A 22,633-nucleotide genomic window follows, 5' to 3' on the forward strand; every position below is an offset into this window, starting at 1 on the left:
AAATTTTCAGAAACACAACAGAAAGAGGGTTAGTGATACGTGGCTTCTAGTAATTTCTAAAAGAAGAAACACAATGCGAAATATTCCGAATCCACTCCCTTAATGTATGCGAAGACGGAAAGCATAACCAATATTAAATGCCCTGACGAGGTCCACGGCAGAGGAAAAGAAACATTGGCCACTTTTGCGATTGAAGCAGGAAAACTCAAAAATAACAAACATGTGGGCACCACCAGCGAGATGTTTAATTCTCTGACGAATCCACATAAATTTTTTAAAATATATTTTGTTGGATTCTCCTTTCTGCCATGAATTTCTGCAATCGTTCTCAATATAGCTTCTATTTTTACGTCATACCGTTGGCTAACACGTGTCCGTATTATAAAATTACAGTTGATGTACTGGTGCATACATATTAAAGAAAAACTTTGTTTGGGATGGTGAGAGTAGAGCTCAATTCATATCAAGGGACAGGCGTATGAAATTCAATTATTCTGGGCAGGGTCAGTTGCTTTCCCAGGTCATCTCACACTTTGAGGTATTTGAATGGGGTGTTCGAAGGCCTCACCCGGGATTTGAAGTGCCAAAAGTTCTAACGCTTTACCCATTGGGCCACAAGACTCCACCAAAATGTTATGTGACCAGGGCTAATTGGATTAGTGAATGGAAGAGCACCTGGCAATTTCTGGTGCTCCACATGGGGTTGAAATGTTACGGCTTTTAAAGATCATTCCTCTCTCAGCTGGGGAGAGTTTGATGAGGGAGGCCTCTTGCTTCCTGGACACATAACGGTGCGTGCGAGGGGTGCTTTTTATTTCTTAGGGGGTTGCATGGAGGCCGTCGGACGGTCTGACAGACGCCAAGGCCTCCCTTCTGTCGGCGAAAAAATTAACAGAGGGTGTAATGGGTGAAGGGGATAGCAGTCGATCGTGCATATCGGAAATGGCATCCCCGAGATTTTAGTCGGCAAATCCGTCATGGTTTGCTTCCTTTTTTCAGGGGTGTGGAGCGGCAATAGGGTAGTTTCCTTCATCAAAGAAAACGAAAGGGATTGATTTCGATTCATTACTCAACATTAATGTAATCATAATATACAAATTATTTGGTTTTAGAAATCGTAGTTTAGACGAAAGTTAATGGTCAATTTTAACCTCATTTGAAAAAGGCCAAATTGACGCCCATGCGATGGCACTCCACGTGACGTCACAGGGACATAGTTTCTATACGAGTAGATAGGAGTTTTACATAGTCTGAGATTACCAATGAGGCACAGACCTCAGGGAAACATGTCTTAATAATCACCTATTAAAACTACCTATGGTCGGAAAGTTTCCTTCGTTTGATAGGGCATGAACAATCTTTATTTAAGCCAAGCGCTACCTGCTAGCAGCCTGCATCGTAGCGGCGCTCACAGCCTCGCACCAAGGTGGCCTCACACAGCAGCAGCCAGAACCAGAATGATGTCACACGGCTTTTCCCAGCATGCATACTTAGCCGTCGCGTTTTCACGCGCTTGAAAATTTTCACTTTTCATTTAATCTCAAAAAATAGATGTCGTCATTTAAAAATGTAAAAGCATGAAATGCGTATCTACTTCAAGAGTAATTATCTTTCAATTTAGACAATAAAAAAAGGAAACCAGCCTATTCATATTACTCTCAATTGCATCAACATACTAATAATGACACAATGTCTCAAAGACCGGGTCGGTCAATATTTAAAACTGTGACGAAATTTACCATTGTCTTTCATCCTCATACCATGTAGGTGGCCGAATGTGTTGCAACATCACCCGTTAACATGTGTGATAATGCTAAAAATAATGAAGGCAGCTATTGTGAGAGATTTGACTGTCTGAGTTTGAACAAGCACTTATGAAAAACCCCTTCGGAAAAAAATTCGGGTGGCATGATCCAATATTAAAGTGAATGTTTCTACCAAAATATGGGATTTTTCAGGCTATTACCTTGCAGGGCTACGTGTTTAAGGCCATAAACTATAATTAAAGTAGATATTTTGGTTTTTGTCGTTTTGAATATGATATGGACATTCGTCATAAATGGACAACAGTATTTCCCAACTCTCCACTCAACCAACCAATTCATGCCAATGGAAATATTTTTCAACGCGTACGTTATCCACCAATATGAACCGACCGTGATGGCATTCTTTTATTACCTACTCATTGTGACATTAATTGCAGCGGAAGAGTTTTAAACTCCCCCCTTACTTCGCCACTGGTTGCAGCAGTTGCGTTGCGATGCTCAGAAAGAAGCGCGAATAATGTAAAGAACTAATTCAATCCTTTTCACTCCCTCCCCTGCCTTCGCGTGTGTAAACAGACGTCTCGAGGGTCAAGCCTTTCTTCGGCCATGCCTCTCCATTTTCTGACGCCTTCACTCGAGAACTCGTTCGGTGGAGAGTATTTGCTCTCCTCATTCTCCCTCCATGATGGGTCGGTAAAAAACAAATTAGCCCCGGAATTAAAACGAAAATCAAAAAGTTTGGAGTCTTCTTTTCTCATTTCGCTTCGCTTTTTTTTATCCTTGTTTGGTTTCCGACTTAAGGGCGTTCTCCTTTCAGTTCAGGAGACGCTCAAGATAGTTGGCTGTCAAGTACATTGGCCCGGAAATCCGAAGATGACGGGTTTGAATCCCGCTAGAGACATTGACTCTTATGCAGGCTTTGATTCGATGGTGAGGTAAAAGATTTATATTTGCCCTATCAGTAACTATGATCCATTGAGACAGTCACAAATTTGCTAAATTTTTATCTTCTACTACCATTTCAGGTACGTAAGCAAAGCTTCATACAAATAATATCCTTTGCACTCGTCTTCCTGACCTTGTTTGCCTCTAACAACATTCTTTGCTCAATTTAATTGAAATATGCATACTTACGTAACTCTGTAGTGGCAATTTGTTATTCCAAAAGTTATGAGCATCAATTTAACCATAAATATTAAATACATTTTGGTGTCGAAATAGGAGGCAGAATAAATTATCCTCTCTTTCTAAATACAAATTTAATGTGGCATCAAGTTTCTTAAAATGTTATGCATAGTTAATAGTTTCTAAGTGCTTAAAACATTATGTCAAAAAGCCACTACTAGTAGGCATTTTGCACTCAGAATTTAAGTTGAAATTTGGTTTTACAGTGTTTTAATCTCCATGATAAAGTTTTGGTGGCACAGATAATTGCGTTAAAATCAAATAAGTCTTGCCACGCTTTTTGATGATTTCATTGATAATATTTTCATAGAAAGGCTTGAGAAACGTATACTGACTGCAGTAGTAGATCTTGCGTATTTTTTCGAAGTTCCCATTTTCAGTTCGACTTCTTTCTCTTGGAGTTCCTGACATGAGGTCAGCAGTAAAACATCAAGGCTTTAAGCATTATCATCCACTAGTCTTTCATGGCACGGAGTTGCGAAGTTTCGAAAACTGAGTTTCCATTGGATGCTTTGTGCCGTATTTGTGCCAGCGTCTATTTCAACCTATTTCCATATTCCTCTCCTTCACGCTTTTTCTCTGCCCTACTCTCATGCACAAAAGGTTGCGATTTTATGTTCGTTAGATAGAAGAGCTATAAAAATAATCTAAGCTCGGTACCCTTTGATGCGGCGAGAATAATTTTAGCGAGATTTTGTGATATTTCATTCACCAAGGCTCGAGGGAAAATAGTTGTATTCAAGGTCGAGGCATTAGCATAATTGATAAGAAATCTTCTTTGGGGATTTCAAAACAGATTTCCGGCAGGAAGAAAATATAAAGAGGCCGAATTTTTTCCCTCGATCCGGCGTATGTCTTTCAGAATACGTCTAGGTTCATCATATCTGATACTACGTCGGGTGATCATATTATTGCATGTGAGGTGGGGTAATAAAGGAAGTGGAAAAAAGTAATAGCTGGCAAGGTGAACCAGATGCTATAGGTTATTGATTGAGGCTATCAGAGATGGGGAGTAACATTGTAAAAGTAATTTGATTACCGGTAAAGATTATATTTCAGGTATTTTTTTACTGGTAATCGTTAAATTTGAAAAATGTTACGATTAATTGTTATCTACTCAAGGCTTTCTTAAAATAGTCGTTGCGTTCTCATAGTGATTACAGCGACTAGCGTACGCCAAGTAATTTGTGTGAACTGACGTATTTCTACGCGCGTGCTCTGTCAAATTACCAGCCAAAAGCAGTATGTCAACTTTTATATATAGAAAAAATTCAATTGATCCTCCTTCATGAATCTCGGGTCGCAGTCAAAGGGCCCGCTCATGAAATCCCCGGCGACAAAAGGCCCGAGACAAAACGCCCGGGGCAAAATCCCCGCGGCGACAAAACGCCTGAGACCAAATCCCCGTGGCGATTTTGTCGCCGATTTTGGGGCGATTTTGTCGAGGGGATTTTGTCGCCGGGCCTTATGTCTTCAGGGGGTTTTGCCGCCGGGGATTCTGCGCCGGGCCTTATGACGGTAACCCATGAATCTCGTAGGCATTTTTCGAAAGATTTTACGAAAAGTAACTGCAACTTTGCTTGTAACTGTAACTAGTTATTTATTTAAATTTCACAGCGTGGTGAAAACCTTGATTCATTTGAAACTCACGAAAAATTTATCAGTGACACTGAAGTTTTAAACCACTAACCTCTTTGAGCTTGAGCTTAAATATGCATATTGTCATGGCAAGAGATGCAGAGTATAAACAACCGTACTCAATAATAAACGCTCACATGATAATGAGTAATATCTTCAACTGGAGAAAAATCGATGTGTTTCTTCTTAAGGCTGAGCTTGGACTTGCTCATACGTGTCAATTGCGAGGCGCCTTGCTTCTTCGACAACTACTGTAAATGATATGCTCGGTTACATACCTCCCGAGGCTCGACTCGTAAATTAAAATCCAGGAAAGGGGTTCCTGTACTATAAATTTCATTTAAACGCCACGTGTTCGCTGGAATCTGTATTCACTGGGTAAAAAACAAACCGTGCGTTGTCACAGAGCAGTAGGCAACTCTAAAAAGAATTGCGAGGAAATTTCAGCCCGTTGGAATTGTTTATCTAACGCTAAATGCATGGTGAAGACTAGCCTAAGAAGAGGTAATTACCCATAAATCAATTTAATCTGTCGTTGGGAGTAAAGAGATGGAAAATAACCCGACTGGTGTTAACAACCTTCTAGGTAATCCACAAGGCAGGATCGTTTCTCTAGCATGCATTGCGTCTCCAGCTCTTCGACTGTCTTTGGGGAGGAGTAGTCTTGTCTCCCAATGCTTTCAGCGTGACTGGATTCCAAAAGTGAGAAGGAGAAAGAGAAGAGTTTTAAATTCCCCCTCATCTGATGGGCAATCATAATCTTGCGCTTAATCATTGGGGAAATGACAAGAGTTTATGCAAATGAGTTTGGAAAGTTATGAGCTATGCAGTCGCCCTAAGATAAGTGTGGTTTCTCCGGGCGTGAGAATAGAAGTTGGACTATTTTCCCCACGAGGGCCAGTGTCTTATCTGTTTCTCGGTGGTAATCTGTTTGTTAGAGGGATGGAGAAAGTGCGTGCATGCTACGATAGTGTGAACTTTTGTACTGCAAAGGAATAGCTCTCGTATGAGGATCTAGATTTTCCATTGGCAGAATATTTCCTATGTTATATGTGTATTTTTTGACTGTGGAATGCGCACTTCCCTAAAAATTGACTTTAGCCAATATTCCTTTGCCAATGCGGATCGGTCATGCACATGCATCGAAATAATAAGAATAAAATTAGGCAAATATGCAAGTATAGGCGATTTTACGGTATATGGCGAGATATCCTGGAAGAGTGACGTATAATTAAATGAAATTGGAAAAATCACGGTAGTTTCCACCAATATTAACTTCAACAGCACCTAAAACTAGTTTTAATGCTTTTGCTTCATCCCTAAATACTAGCCTGATGATGGCTTCAAAGCGCTAAGACTTATAGTACCAGTATGACTATAGACATTTACGATAGCTTTTTATGTCTCCATTTTCGTAATTATATGCAAATCTTGACGTTGACAGCTACAGATAAGTGAAGAGTGGAAGCATCCGAAATGTGGTGCCACCAAAGAATTATGAAGATAATATGGATCAGCACAGTACGCAATGAGGAAGTGCCAAAAAGAGTGGGAAAAAAGTTAAGTCTTAAAACCATACGAAGAAAACGAGACAATTTAGTTGGCCATATCATGAGGCATGATGGCCTGATGATAACAATTACGGAACGACGGGTGGAAGGGAATAATGGCAAGGAACGACGTCGAATGATTTATATAGAGCAGATTATTAAGGATCTAAAAAGGAATAAATATGTCGCTATGAAAAGGCCAGCAGATTGGAGAGCGAAATGGAGAGCTGCGTGAAACCTATCTGATGATTGTCGACTTATGACAATAATGATGCAAACCTTGCATTAAAATATGTTATTACATATCAATTTACTAGTGAACTGGTGCGGAGTACTGCAAAAGCTGCTCTTTCTTTCGCTTATGGACAAATCTGGTGAAAATCAACGCATGATTAGCTAATATTTTTATTGCAAATTTTAATGTCGGAATAGACCTTGTGAATTAAATAGGGAAGTTCGGTGGAGGGAGAGACTAGGGTGTTTCGCAATATGCTCCCTGTAAACCTAGCATAGTAGGTTGAATATTTCCAATAATTATTCGTGAAACTGTTTCATCAAGAGTGGCTGAAGCGATTAAGTAGCACATCACTTAAGTTCGTTTAACACGGGGCACGGCTTTACGTAGGTTAGAACTGCATTAATTTCTGAAATGGCGTGCAATTGCGCGAATGCATGAACGAAATTAGAACAGGGGCTATTTTGCCATCTCACGTCCACGCATTCTCGTATGTGTTCTAGCAATTCACCGCTTTACACGACGCAATTTTGACTGCGCCTTCGTACACACGTCAGCTTATGCCTCGTGTAAAATGGCCTTTACTAATTGTTGAAAGAAATGAAGTTTCCTTGTATTTACCGTGAGCGGAATCAGGCCTAAATTTTGGGAGATATAGGTATCCAGATTTTGCGAATTGGAATGTCTTTATTAAAATAATAAGCCGAGATTATCAGCATTCTGGATGACATTTTATATTTTTCACTTATTTCATTTTTTTCCTGATTGAGGGCCTTTACTTGAAAAAAATCCAGTACGTCATTTACGCTCGAAGTGTTGAATTGTTAACCTCATGAAATGTATTTCCGATTTTACTCCTCCCCCATGCCCTTATCCCTTATCATTGTATTTACCACTTCCTTCAACAAGAATCGTTACTTTACATCCTTGCTTTTGCGGTGTGGTTAAGGTTCAGCGGTGAAATTTACGGGATATGCACCACGTGTGCCCACCTTTGTGGACGACATTTTCGCCGGCATTGCTGCTGGCTTCTTCTGGAAAACGGACCATTGAGAAGTCTCCGGCCTCCTATATGGACCAATGAGAAGACGCTTGACTCCGATGGATGTGTACGAAAGACGGTCAATATCACCTCTCTGCTCTTCACCAACCTAAAGAAGGCAGAGGCAATACCGGCGAAACTGCCGTTTGCAAAGATGGACACACACGCTGAATACCCCGTAAACCTCTCCGCTGAATTATTAGTTTTACAGTCATTATCGAAGCAAACTTAATTCACATCCGTTGAAAGTCAATATCGCACTCATATGTGTACTTTGGTTTTGCGCCAATCCTTTTATGGTCCTTCTCAATGACTCGCGCCTGATAGTGAGCTGTGGATACCTTCGGCCTGGTGCTGGAAAGAACGGCCCTTTTAGCACCTCGAACCCGCCCTCGCTATCGCGATCCGCCCGGAGGGACACTCTCGCTTTCGCGGGCTGCGCTTCCGCATGGCATTTGTCAATCGCGCGGCCGTCGTTAGCGCGATGCGAGTCGCAGGACGCTATCGGCGTTCCCCTCCGTCTCTACCGAGCGCCTTCGAGTCCCGCACGGAGCAATTACCACCGCTCGACTGGGGCGCTATCTGGTTCACCTAATTGGAGCCTAGAGGGAAGAGGGAAGCTGCGGTCACCCACCCAGTGCGGTGACGGTCCTCGGGCTTGTGCGTTTGTTTTGACGCAATCGAAGTTAGTTGCGTTGGTGGGTGATGGTGGTCGTAAGGCGGTGCGCCGAAGGGTGCGACTTGGACAATGGGATCTTAGAAAACAGCGGGAAAAGCAGAACAAGTCAAGCATGAGTGCATGTATCAATAGCTAAGTTCAGCGAACTATTATGGGGATGTATGAAAAGAAAACAGAACAGAGATTAGGTCAGAGACATACGTAAAAAGGAGCACTTACTGCATTTGAATTCAGGTACACTTATTCCGACTTACTCTGAATTAAGAATCATGATCATTTTTGATTCGTTTGAAGTCATTTAGATCTAATTCTCGTATTCCTACGTTTAAACTAAAAATTCGGTTTTTCCATTTTGTAGACGAATACTCAGATATCTGATATAATAGCTATGGCAAAGGAGATTACAAGGTACAAAAAAGGTGCGTACTTAATTTACCTGATGTTTAACATGTAGGTACTACGAGACGTTTCAATTAAGTTTAAGTGCAAGTTTCTAGGTTTTTTCTCCTACCCGTGGGTTTTGGGAGAAGACGGAGCTGTTATTCGGGGATTCTTTGTAGTTGGCATTAGGGTGGTGACGGCGATTTTGAGATGGCAAAGGGTTTCTTGGGTATCGCCCCTCGTCTTTGCCTGGTTCTGCCGTCTGCAGATGGAAACGAGATAATGCGAGCGAGCCTCCGTTACTTCCGTCTGCGCACGGAGGCCGCTGTCGGCTTTGGAGGCTGCAAACTCGTATTCGGCAATCTGCGGAGGGAGTGACCTGTTATCGAAGGGAATAGAGGTGGGGAGATGGCCTTCTCTGACCACGTTGAGTCATCGCTCCAAAAATTGTGGACTTCTCATTCTCTTGTTGTAGACATTCACTGAGCTCATAACAATGGAATGCTGTGCATGTACTCGAGTTCATCACTAAGGGCTACCTATAGATAAAACTAGCTGAATATTCGAAGATAATATAAAAATAGTGGAGAAATCAGGTAATTTCTTCGCCAAATTGTGTTAGCAAATAATTTTCAGAAAACCCTGCTCTCGCTATTCACGGAACGAAATGAAGTCAGTTCTGAGGTCTAAGCAAGGACGCATCGTTTTAACCTCCCTATCTAGTTCTAGTCACGACATAATATTTTGAAATAAATTCTACTTTCGTAAAACTCGATGAATTTTATGGAAAATTGATGTTCAGAGCTACTGCAAAAGTTCATACGAAATGCGAACGAACATTTATGTAAAAAGTTATTTTTTACAAAAATTTTGAGCCCACTGAAGTAAGTGTAAATTTTCGGAAACGAGGTCAATGCAGAGATTGAAAAGTGCACTTATGTCACGATTGATATCTAAATTCAAAATTTCTCGCCGAATTTTAGTTACAAGTGGCTTGTTGAGAGCTGTAGCTATCCTCTTTTAATGCAGTAAATTGAAAATATATCAAGAGTAGTACCTACCTATAGGTAACATGGTGCTTCCCATTATTGTCTAATCAAGACATAAGCATGCTTCAATTGAGATTACCTAGCTCCATAAGCCTTTATGTCTGTACAATAAGGAGAGATGATACATGGATAAAGCCTGAATCACACGATCATTTTTTTTCGTCGCAAAAGTAATCACTATCGAGATCACTTTTCCCGTCGCGAAAAGCAATCGCTCTTGTGATCATTTTCCTGAATCACACGGTCACTCCCGCCGTCGCTTTTCGCATCATTTCCAATATCACAGCTCGTTGTCATATGATCCACATCACGAAATTATATAGCGTGTTTGTTTATTTATGCCGTTCCCACATTTGTCAAACGTGGCGCTGCAATCACACCATACGGTCATGCTATCTGATTGGCTGATATGGGGTTTTAGTGACGGTTTTAGCGACGGAAAAAGCGACCGGACGAGTGATGAAAAATAGCGATGGGAATCCACATCGCGATCGCCATCGCGAAAAACAATTGCCGCCGACGATCATTTTGCGCAGTGCTCGCGATAGTGATCACTTTCGCGACGAAAAAAAATGATCATGTGATTCAGGCTTAAGCATTCATCCATTCGAATGACCTAGTTATTTTTTTTACATTTCAAATATCTTATGTAATAATTAAACAAACAGTGGTTGATATGCTCTATTATCCTTCTTTTACGCTAAAAAGGTTAAACATGGGCATGTTACATGATAATCCGAGGTACTCTCACTGTATGATCTTTGAAAAAATTACTTATATTCATTGATATGCACTGAAAACTGGGCATCTTCCATTTGTTTCTTATTGGCCCGGTAATGGTGAAAGGATGGATGGAAGAAAAAGCGAAGAACGCAGAGATTGGAGCAGAAATTGCCCACTGCCGTCCTCTCTGATTCTTGAAAAGCCTGCTTCGATGAGTTCTTGAAAGCTTTAGACCTAAAGGAGCGTAATGTTTACCCTAAGGTCGGATTCTCCGATGTTCATTTTTGCCCGTGCAAGGAAAAGGAATGCAACGCTTTTTCATGCATTTTTCGAGTGGGCAGAGGGCAGTCTTTTTTCAAATGGACTCAAGTGCGTGATAGCCTCATTGTGACCACTAAACGCTCTTCAGAGACATTCTCGGGGTTCATAAAAAATAGCTTGATGTAGGAATGCACTCAACCGGGAATTCCGATTGCACATGAGGTTGATAAGAGCTTCCGCTACTTTACATTGACCTCAAACCCATTTTCGTTTATTCCCCCGCCAAGAATTAATTAGAGCTGAGTTCGATTTCTGCTCTTTTCCTTTGTTCAACTCCGACTTTTCCAAATATGGTTTTACTGGTATTCAACTTCACTGCCATTGGAAATGTCCATTAGCGTGGAGATCTTCGCAGGACGGAGGAGAATTGGAGTTGCGGGTCAAGTTACTATTATCCACGGATACAAAATCTCATCCACTATCCCAAAGGGCTTTAACGTTGGAATGCCCGCGTGTAGATTTTTTTCAGATCGATGGCATCTCCTTTAAGTTTTACACTCCATGTTCCTTTGCATCACGGATCCGTAGAAGAGAGAGAATCTGTGAATCTTTCAGGTTGTTTTGGGCGAAAACTCTAGACACTTTCGCTATTAAATTTTCTTCCTATTTAATTTATTTGCCCACAGAAAAGGTTGCAACGCCGGTATTATATGGCGACAATTTTTATTTAGACTCTGAGCTTCGGGAACAAATTAACATTTTGTCGCGCAAAATTAAACCCTTAGTACCAAATAGACTGTTTGAAATCTTTCTTTCCCCTACGTCTCGTCAGATAACTGCTTATCTGATAACTTTTCAGATAACACCTCACATGATGACTAAATACCACGTCAGATAACTGCTTAACAATGGGTAATACCAGAAAAAAATATCTAATACTGTTCAAATGCTATTATTTCATATATTTTATACATATATTATTTCAAACTTGTGTTTTGAGTTTGCTATATTTTCTATTCAATTCTCTTTTAACCTTGTGTTCATTCTTTTTTTCCTCAGATTTCCTGTACAAGCACACGGTGGTTTTTGATGGCGGTGCCCGAACTGACGTCGAAATTCTGGATACTTCCAAGTGCTCCGTGAGTATTTCCTTCATTATGCGCACCTAAGAGTGAAGCTTTCCTTTTACAGTGGGTGAGCAGAGCTATCGCCATATGATACCCATAGTTCTCTGCGATGTTTTGGCACCATTGTGGCATAAGATAGCAATGTGTACGTCGTCCTAAAACGGTACGATAATGAATGCACTGTAATTGTAATTACAGTGCATTCACAACATTTTTTTTCTCATATCAAATACTTATATAACTTTTTAAGTAGTATGTGTGTACTCCTCTGAGACACGACTTTATGAAATTACTCGCAATGAATACATAGCACGGCATTTATACACGGGAAATTATCATTTGCCTTTACTTAGATTTTTCCTGAAAACAAAAATGGATAATAATTCTGGTGAGGCAAAAATGTCATCAATCTACAGCACTTATCATGAATCAAATGGTTCAAACATTATTTGCCCTGAAGAGGTCTACGGAAGAAAACACGACACTTTTAACTTCAAGACGCGGTTAACTGAAACGTTTTTAATTATTTACACATCACTGTTTTCCTATCTAATAAACGTAGGAGAAAAAGTGCTAAATACATTCCCTCATGGAAAATCCCATCAGTAAAAAAAATCTCTTTTCCCTTATTTGTGCTTAAAACATGGTAAATGTGTACTTTTTCAAAAATGGAATGTGTAAAGTAAGAGGACCCCCTAAATTCTGCTTTTATTTCTGGAGGAAATCATGTAACGACGGACAGTAATTCATGGCACACAAAATTAGCTCCTGATCTTTTGCCATTTACTTCGGGAAAAAAATGGTTCGTTGTATGTATCCCATTCATTTCTTTAGAATTGATTTGAGCTTTCAACCTTTGACTCTCTTTCACTATTTGGCGTGTTTTCCTGGTCATCCATGTAACAGTGTGAGGTAAGATGAAATTGAAAGGCCGTCAGCGATGTATTTTTTGTGAACGATAATCTCTCCCTTCCGGGAAAAAATTCTCTCGAGTCCATTATTATATTTCACTTCATCATGAGTTCCGAAAGTTTATAAACGCTGTGAAGGACTTTCGATGCCGATGATTTTCCGGATTTTCAGAGCATTTATTATTGGTTAATCCTTCAGATAGATTAAGTGCTAGACAAACTGATGCATTCAGCTAAAGCGAATGTCGCCATCAATAAAGTCGCGGCTTGTGTTAACGCAGAGTCACCTACATATCGCCATACCACCCTCGTACCAGTCGTTTGTGTTTCGCTCTCAATCTCACTTTCTCACAAAAAATTCTGAAAGGGTGGGAATCCAGAGCCTTGTTCGCATGATAATCCAATTTTGGGAACGGTAATTGTGATAGAGGGATTATAACTGTCACTCGCCATCTCTCAGGATGCATCATGAATCATATACACTTTCTAATTATCTGGCTCAATTCTACAACTTTGCTTTCTGTCTCAGGCGTTAGTATGTTAAAAATTAAGCATTCAATTCATATTATCCTTAAAAATATTAGGCCAATTTTATGTTGAGTAACACGTATAGGTACATTTATTCACTTCGTATTTAGTTTTATATTTGAAGATATCTAATTCCGGAGGATTCCAGTGAAATTGGTGCAGCGAGCACAAACTTTGTTTCTATTTTGATCAATTGATTCGAGAAACACAAATATCGATTGCACTTGTATTTTATTTTTTTTCAATGTGAATTTTCCATTTTTGGTGCTATCTCTATCATCGACATCATGCATGCAAATCTTTGTGCATTACTTCTGTATTTCAAGGAACAATTCTTCCTGATTTAGAATAACTGCTATGAAAGGATATAGTCATGGAACTTATAGTCACTAATTTCGAGCTGATATTGATGAAAATGAATTTTTTTAATTTTTTCTTTCAGTCAATACAAATTTCATTTCATCGCAAATTTCCAGTTCTGCTGTTGGATTTGGTCTATACCTTTCTATCTTTCCGCTGGATCGAAAAAGTTAGCTTTGGGAGGTATTGACGAGAATACAATGGATACCCCATTGTTTCAGCATATTTCTGTGTACGAACGAACTCTGAATGCCCCACATAATGACCGCTTTGGTGACACACTGTGGATAATTTCCTTGGCGACAGACAGGCGAGGAAGTGAGGGAAAATAATCTGGCTCGGTCTCCAATTTGCGAATTCCGTGAAAAACGATCCACTTTCTCACTTTTCTCGTTCGATATATCACATACAGTCCCTCCCAATCGTAACGCTTTCTTAAAACCTTCTCCCCTTCCACACAATTCGCTGGCGTCGACTCATAATACCCAGCGATTAGATCCACAAATTTCCAATTGCGTCATTTTTCTCCATGAGGAAACCGATGGACTATATTTTTTTTTCTCAGTTCACGGTTCAGATGCGGTTTTATAAATACTCAATTTAACCGTTTTGCGTCGAGATTTTAAAAGTAGTACCTTTAGTTCTTTATGCAGGTCGGCATTTTTGGCTACTCGTTACGAAATCTCGGCCGGGTGATTAAGTTTCCATCCGCACCAGGGACCAATAAATCATGCTACGCGGAAGAGCTTTGAGGTGGGGAAATTAAGCGTGATATTTCGTTCTCACATCCGTTGCGTGTTGATATTGGTGCTGGTTAATAATTAGGGAGGGTAACCAAGATGTCAGCGCGTGAAACTGTGGAGCTGTATTGACTCGTCGGCTTAAATTTAAGGCAATTTTTCAGCTTCTCTCGCTCTCTCAGCCTTAAACTACGTAGTCTGATATTTACTTCTTTTATGGCCTTTCACCAAGTATCGAAATAATCACACATAGTGCAGTGGTTGGACCTGTTTTACATTACGCCTCTGAGACAAGAACACTGATAACAGCGCAGGAAGAAATAACCAGAAGGTATAAAAGAAAGATTTCCTTGGTGCTGTTATGATACAGGAATACGGATAAAATGGACATATGCTCAAATATATGAGCTCTCTCTTGACGTCATTCCTTCGTTGACAAAAAAATGCAATGTACATGAAGTGAAGTAATTCCTTACCCTGTGACCCAAAAAGTCACTCAAAAAATCGTTGAAGCTTATTTGTTTTGGTACTAGTGAATCTGTTAAATGTTTCTGGTTCGTGATTACTCGACGAAAAGTTACAAAATCTTATCATAGGGCGAGGTTCGTCTCTACCTCGAGTTTCTGCCCAAGTTTCTGTAGAATATCTGCGAAACTGATAGAAAAGTGCTATTTACACAGAATTAAGGAAATGGCAACCTGTTTGGAGTGTGATGCCACGAAAATAGAAAACCAATTGTTGAAACAAGGTTTTCATTTCCTGGTGATGGTGAACCGGTTAAAATTCAACGTTCCAGCACTTTATCTTTAAGGAAGATTGCGTCTAAGTATCTTCTCAATTTTCCATAGAATTTCTTCCTTGGACTAAAAAAAATTCTATTCCCTCAGAGTAAAGTGTAAAGTGATCTATTTTTGGAGTGATAAGTTCCAAAAATACAAAACCAATCGTTGAAACAAATTTTTTGATTTCCCGATGTTGGTGAACCGGTTTAAATTCAAATGGTTCGCAAATATTCGGCGAACGTTCCCAAAATTTTATCTCGGGGAGGAGTTGAGACTCTCTGGTGTAAGATCTCCGCCCACGAGGTTTCCGGAGAAGGCTATCACTAGGACTCCAGTGGTTTTTTTGCGCGTTTGCGGAATCGTCTTTCGTCGTCCTCACAATCTGGATCGCTCGGATTCACAAAAGGAATTCCACCGCCATCCGTGGTCCACTCCCGAATCTCCCGAAGAAGAATAAACCGATGACATCTCGCTGTGCCGTCCGCACATCCCTTTCCTTCTTTCGGAAAGCGAGTTTGGAGAAGCATTCGTGTGGAGACCATCTCGCCCGCTGTTCTTCTTTTGTCCTCCTGTCCCATTCCATTCGACACGGGAACAATACAATGCCTCGCGGTGAGGTGGGCGTATGTAGCGGGCGTTGAATGGGGGCCCTTTGCGATGGCGGGAAACAGGGCCCGACCCGCCCAAGGAGACATTTCTTTTCTCAATTTCCCTCTTTGTCTCATCCTGCGCGTTCCCGAATAGATCGCTCCTTTCCCCTATATCTCCGCAAGGAAATGGTCTCACGGTTACTTGGGCACCACTGAATCGTAATGATTTTGATCTGATGGTATTCCCTCGCCTTATTGGAATATCATTTTTTATTTCCTTCCTCTCCTACGAGGTTTGCATTCACTCACTCAGAGTTCCCTCAACATCTCTTTCCAATGAAACAATCCTTAATCTACTCATTTTATATCAAAGTATCTATGGTCATCAGAAATGACTCTCCTTCATCTCCACTGTGCATCAAGAACACCTTGGGGATGTGGCATTTGTAATTACAAACATAAATTTCCAAATGACTTACCAATTCACATTATCATTCGCACTCAAATGTGGACTGGAATGCAAACTATCCGAGACAAGCGGACATTACCAACACTTCCAAAAGGCCGCTACACACGGTGAATGATTATGCGAATGATCATGCTAAATGATCACGTGATCATTCGCAGGATCATGCGAGCAAAATAGAACATGTTCTAATTTTCACTGAATGATCATGCGTGCAAAATAGACCATGTTCTAATTTTTACTGAATGATCATGCGCATGAAGGTTCATTCGCGAATTGTTCCGTCATACACGGTGAATGATCATGCGCATGATCATGCTGAATGATCATGCGAATAAAATCATTCGCCGTGTATAGCGGCCTTAACGCAGTACCTGCTTTACCCATGGGTTATTTTGGAAAAGCTGAAGATAGAGCTCTCCTGGGAATAAGCTACCGGTGCCTCACATTCAGGATCGGGTGGGGAGGCAATTCTTTTTCCTGTGCCATCTCTCATTTTGAGGGGTTTAATGACCTGAGAGCGTCCGAGGGTTTCTCTGTGCCTTTCTTTGGTCGGTAGTCCCGCGCTCTGCCTACTCTTCCCTGGCTCTACCTACCGCTAGTCCAATTTAGGAAATAGGAAGTTGTGAATTTGATGTAAAAATAGGAAGTAGTATATTTGAAGATATTCGGAGAAAAAAATTATATTTATTCGTATACTTAAAACGCTATCTTTAGCTAAGGAGTACCCTGAACGATGATTTGTAGTATTTATCCTTCAATCCTGGGCATTTTTCAGGTATCACATGGAAATTCTTAATACATTTAAGTCATATAACGCTATTAATAATTAATATTTTTAAAGTTACGGAATATTTGACTGAACTATCGAAAATGTTGCTTTTATAAGTTTAAATAAGTCTGTTCAGAGTAATTTTGACGGCTTGGGTCATTGGTATGGACTTTATTTACTCCATTTATTTTATAGCTCCATGGGTGATTTTTAAAGGCGCTGAATTCAAAGATATGTTGATGGTGTAAATAATTCCATGTGTCTGAATTAAGTTATGGCAAGAGTACCCTGTATTTTTTCGGAAAATCTCGTAAAACTTTACTTTGTGTTTAATAAGTAAAAATATGAAATAAATTTCTTAGTATATCACCTAGGATGGAGGAGGATTGGCTCCCCTACTGCTATATCTCCCAACACGAGTGAACGGGTTAGAGAGGTTGAGCCGTCCAGCCTGGGGTGGTAGGAGTCCATGTTTGTTGAAGTTGTATAAGTGATCAAAGTCCGACTGAGTATCTTCTCCAGGAAGTTGTGAAATGTAACCAATATGTAAACAAAAAACCATAAATCTCCCTTTGAAAGTCGACCACAATTCAAATTTCCGCAGAGGTATTAAAGGATTCTTTTGAAAGCAGTATGATTTTACGAGGTAGTATTTTAGCGACAATCAAGCAAGATTTTTAATTTTGTCTTACATGTAAGAAATCTACCGTACTTTTGTTCTGTGAAATTATCCTAGCAGCTTCAAATGGGTATCTGTAATGCAGTTATTTTTATTCATGTTCATAATTATTTTGGTAAGGTTAAGTACTAATAGCGACGATAATACAGTCTTATTACTTCTCCAAGGTTGGTTATATATTTTATTATATAATGAGTTATTGTTTTTAAGCCAATTTTTTTATCTGTATTATGACCATCATCAGGGCTACAGAAATTTTGTTTATAAACTCATGTACATGGCTACAGAATTAACTTCATTAATTGATGTATGTAAGCCAATGAAACCGAATTTTTCCAGCACTTGTATTAAGGGGAGGATAAAAAATATTTTTGAATGAATAAGGAACGAAACGCTGCCCAAGAGAAATAATAATTCATTTTAAAATGAAAAATACCATTCATCCATAGTAATGACACAAACAGTTGTAATAATTTTCCACGTAATTTTATTTGCTCAATCGGTTTCAACGTTCAGACGCCATTCTTAAGAGCAGACTGCTGTATACAGTCTGTAATAATACAACATTGAAAAGTAAGGCGATATTATCTGTCTCATAATTCAATTATCGAGAGAAAAAATAACGCCACCTATTGATCAAAGTCTGTAATAATACTGCTGTATACAGTCTGTAATAATACAACATTGAAAAGTAAGGCGATATTATCTGTCTCATAATTCAATTATCGAGAGAAAAAATAACGCCACCTATTGATCAAAGTCTGTAATAATACTGCTGTATACAGTCTGTAATAATACAATATTGAGAATTAAGACGATATTATCTGTTTTATATTTCAATTATCGAGAGAAAAAATAACGCCACCTATTGATCAAAGTCCCTCATGAGCGTAATAAAATTAATAAGACTATGTTACCTGCGGAATGACGTAGAAAGCATAAGAGTGGCTTGCAAGGTGGCAGCCTCACTGCACTCTTCGCTGAGAGAGATGAAGCGATACAGCGCGAGAAGACTGCGAGGGAGGCGACCCGTCACGGCGTGCCATAAGGCGGTCCCTGTTGCCGAATCGTCACGATACGGAGAGGCGGGAAGACACGAGAGGCGATTACGCGTGAGCACGCGCTACTCCATCACGGGCTGAAATCTGGAAGAGGGGGGTGCAGGGAAAGGTCCCATTCCCCCCTCAAAGCACGCATTCTCGCATACCCCAGGGGGTCGCTAGCGGACGAAGGACTTACTTTCACTCTGCCGCCCCATGGCATACGAGGATTCCCCCGAAGTTCGGGTGTCGCCGAGAAAAAAAGGAGTATCCTAAATTCTCCAGTTTCTACCGCGTCGAATGCTGTGTAGTAAAAGGAGTCAGTTTCGGTGGCACTCCTGTCAGCGAAAAATAGAGGGGAACTTATTGCCCTCAAGTCTAACTTAAATCCCATTTTATTGGCGTGCCCGATAATACTATTGAATATTTATTCTTGGAAGTTACAATTGGTTTGGTGAACATCTTGCTTAGCTCAGGATATAATTCTCCTGGTTCGCCAGGGAATGTCTATGAAACCCACTGCTCTCTAATTGACGATATTCTCCTTCCTGATTCTTACGATCATAATCTTCCTTCGGGTGATAACAACTTACCTGCTGTTGAATTTAAACTGATAAATGAAGAGGTGACTACCAATGGTCTTTCCCCACTCGCCAGAAGCATCATCGAGTGTTTTTACTTACTATAGCTTCTTAATAATGTCGCCAGCTGTGTGGTTCTCAAATGGATTTGGCCTTCAATAACTAAGAAAATACATCTGTTTTTCTGCTGCTAATTTTGTATTAGGTGAAAGGGCTCCATACCCATAAAATGATAGAAAAAATACAGATTTAAGTGTGCATATATGCCTTCTTTATGACACTACTGCCAGCGAAAGGTCGAATTTGCCGGTCCAGTTCAGTTCTCAAGTTCAATAATAGATTATTGCGTGAGTATAAAGCAGGTACCTATATAAAATTTATAACACTTAAACAAAATACATAATAAAAACAGTATACCCGAGGAGCTGTTTAGTCTGGCGACTTCAGCATCACTGGGTTGAAACACTGGTACGGAAAGGTGTTGGCTGGCAGTCACCCAAGGACGGTGGGAAACCCGTAAAACGACCGTCAGGCAACCGCGGTACAATGAACTATAAAATATCAACATGTCAATGAAATATCGATACTAACAATATATAAAATTTAAAGTATATATATGATGATATTGAATCTGAAAAATATTATGAATATAAGTATTTAAATACCTAAATAAAGAAATTCAGTTCTCTTAATTGATCCGATTATGTAGAGAGTAATAGTCCGGCTGCCGGTGAGAATTTACCACTTCAACCAGTGGCGCAGCCAGGAATTTTGTTCGGGGGCAGTCCAAAACCAGGGGGAAAATTTTTTAAAAACAGGGTACTAAGTAACTAATTTTAACACTTTTCATAATCGAAATAAACTTCATTTGCTAAAAAAATATTTTTTAAATTCACGATTTTCAAATATTTTGTTTTCTTTTATGGAGGAAAATTATTGTGTTTTTATATTTCGGGGGGGGTCCGGACCCCCCGGCCACTGTCTTCAACGGAAATGATTGTGCAGTAGAATGCACTCAGGGGAAAAAATGGCACAAACAAGTGTAAAGGTGCCAGTGTTACGTTAATTAAATTGAAAGCTTAAAAATAAAGGTTAAAAAGCTCTCCCGTCCTTTTCCCTTATCGCTGCGACCTACTTCTCGAGCTATTTGCGAAGAAAAATTGTTCGCATTAAACCTTTCGCAGATAAGTTGAAAACGTCACGCACTGCTGTCGAGCGGGTCACAGCTTTTCCTCTACTCTTCAACCTAGCGCATCGGTCATACGTGTTTCATTCTTGGTTGCATTCTTGTGAGGGATTTATTTCCTCAATTTGTGGCTATCTCCCTGCCTTAATAAAGTTTGGATACTGTTGTAGCGTTATTCGGAATGAGCAGTAATAAAATGAACTGTTAGTTACTTTTTTCAATCTAATCTTGCCATGATCCTCTCTTCAAAGACTTAATTTTGTAATTTCATACGTAAGCACCAAAAAAAAACATTTCCAAGATTGTATATGAAGCAATACTGGCTAGCATCCACGAAGAGGCGGCTTTGTTTATATATTCGAGTCGTCAATAAAGCTGAATGACGATGGGTAACATATACACCCCTCCAGATTTTTTCTTATATTTGTGCATAAAATGTACCTTGAATCATATTATTTCTGATACTAGTTTCCTTATTGTTTTAGAGCCATAATAGGCTGAATTATAACTTTAACTTTGTTTAGGACATTTCGTATCAATTTAATTTATTTGATTCAATTTGCTATCTGGCTTAATATTAATGTTAGAATCATTGTTTGTTAAAGTTTCCCATATACTCCGTCTCAGAATCTGCCGAAACTTTTACTTATTAATCATAATCACAATTACAATGCAAATCTATTGCTTTGGCAAAAATTAAATTAAATGCAAGTTATAAAACCGATTTTTTTTCAACTAATACTGTTTCCTCTTGCGTTGCACTTCGACTCTCGTGCCAGAAACACGTACTCATAATATTTATATAATTACTGCTCAGGACCGTTTTCATATCACCCACCGTTGATATAAGCTACAATGTCGCCGATATTTGTCTTTATTATCAACTATTTTTTTGCTAAACATCCGCTTGAGCTATACTTACTCAATGATCAATGAGTAGTCATTTCTCCTGCTTACAACTCCCGCCGAGGAAAAAAAATCAAAAAGTATTGCTTTCCATTTCGTCCGCAGACGTGAGCGACCACTGCAGCCACCGGCTTGAGTGTCGTCAAAAAAAAGGAAGATAAACTCGTGTCAGCACGTGTCTCGAGGGTACAAGTTTGTTTGTAAGGTATTAAATATCCTCCCCATACTCGCCGGCAGCACAGGAGATTGGTTTCCCCTGGGCAAACTCTCAAAAAGCCCGCGGGTGACTCCCCGTCGAGCCAAAACATGACGCTTTCGACCACTGATACGTCGTTATTTCATCGGTGGAGAATCAATGATTTTTTTATGGTCGCACAGAACGTGAAGTGGAATTGATTTTAAAGTTACCCGTTGCAGACTCAACGAGCACAACGAGTTGCAGACTCAAAGAGTTACTGTCAATATGTGTACAGAGCCTTACCCATTGGCATAATTATGAACAGCCAGCATTCCTGATGTTATTTCTACACACTATCCTCTAAATTCTGCGTAATAATAAATAATTGACCTTCATTTACTTACTTAAAAACTATTCACGGCATAAAATTTTATTTTTAGGGAGTTCGGTAATAGATCATGTAGCGTTGTGCTAAACCAAAAACAACACGCCCTTTATGCCGGTAGCATTTTGTATTAGAAATAGATTGACGTCCTTTTCTCAACTGCTGATAATTTTTTATATATAGTTTCCTACTCAACCATATTTCCTTGGAAAAGCTTCGCCCTCTCTCATGATTATTTTGTATTCAATTTACTCGGTAATTAATTAGTAAAATTTTCATGTCTCATGATGAGTTGGTAATAAACTTATTTGAAGAAAAACTTTTCCCTGAGAAATGATGAGAGTAATTGTTATAAAATTAGTTACGGGCGATAATATACTAATGTGATTTATTATATTTTGGCATCAACCTAAAGCCGAAATTGTCTATAACGTTGCTTTCCCCATTCTCCGGAAAAAAAGCTTATTCTCTCTGATTCTGAAGTGTGCTCATTCAATTCAATGCCTAGGATGTCTTTTCTAACCTAAAAGTAAGCTTCTAACTCACCCCCTTTTATTAACGGCTAGCACAGTAACGATGCGACATCCGTGAACTTCTTTTTATTGGTGACTTATGGGTTTCACGAGCCGCCATTTAGCTCTGCATTGTGCAATAACACGTGCGGAATACGGGAATGGGGTGCTCGGGCTGTCTTAGCCAGACAAGTGGCTGCTAGGTATGAACTTAAAATAATAGGGTAAGGATGAGAAGATATAATACTCAAATGGTAAAATCTCACTGCGCATCGTCTGCCTCGGGAAGGCATTTGACGAGACTTAACGTAAATCCTTTCCCTTTTAGACGCCATTCCTCTCACTTTTGACTCTCCATAATCCTTATCAATGACAGATCTT

At 39.7% G+C, this 22,633-nt stretch overlaps 1 protein-coding gene across 1 annotated transcript in view; it reads left to right on the top strand.

The window, feature by feature from the left end:
• Positions 1 to 22,633, top strand: part of LOC124161433 — a 481,813-nt gene that overhangs the window by 450,549 nt on the left and 8,631 nt on the right. Inside the window, exon 3 of the mRNA XM_046537751.1 lies at positions 11,569 to 11,648. Within this exon, the coding sequence (XP_046393707.1) occupies positions 11,569 to 11,648 (80 nt within the window). The remainder of the gene's footprint in view (positions 1 to 11,568; positions 11,649 to 22,633) is intronic.

This window comes from Ischnura elegans, chromosome 6, assembly GCF_921293095.1.
Source record: "Ischnura elegans chromosome 6, ioIscEleg1.1, whole genome shotgun sequence".
NCBI classification, from domain to species: domain Eukaryota; kingdom Metazoa; phylum Arthropoda; class Insecta; order Odonata; family Coenagrionidae; genus Ischnura; species Ischnura elegans.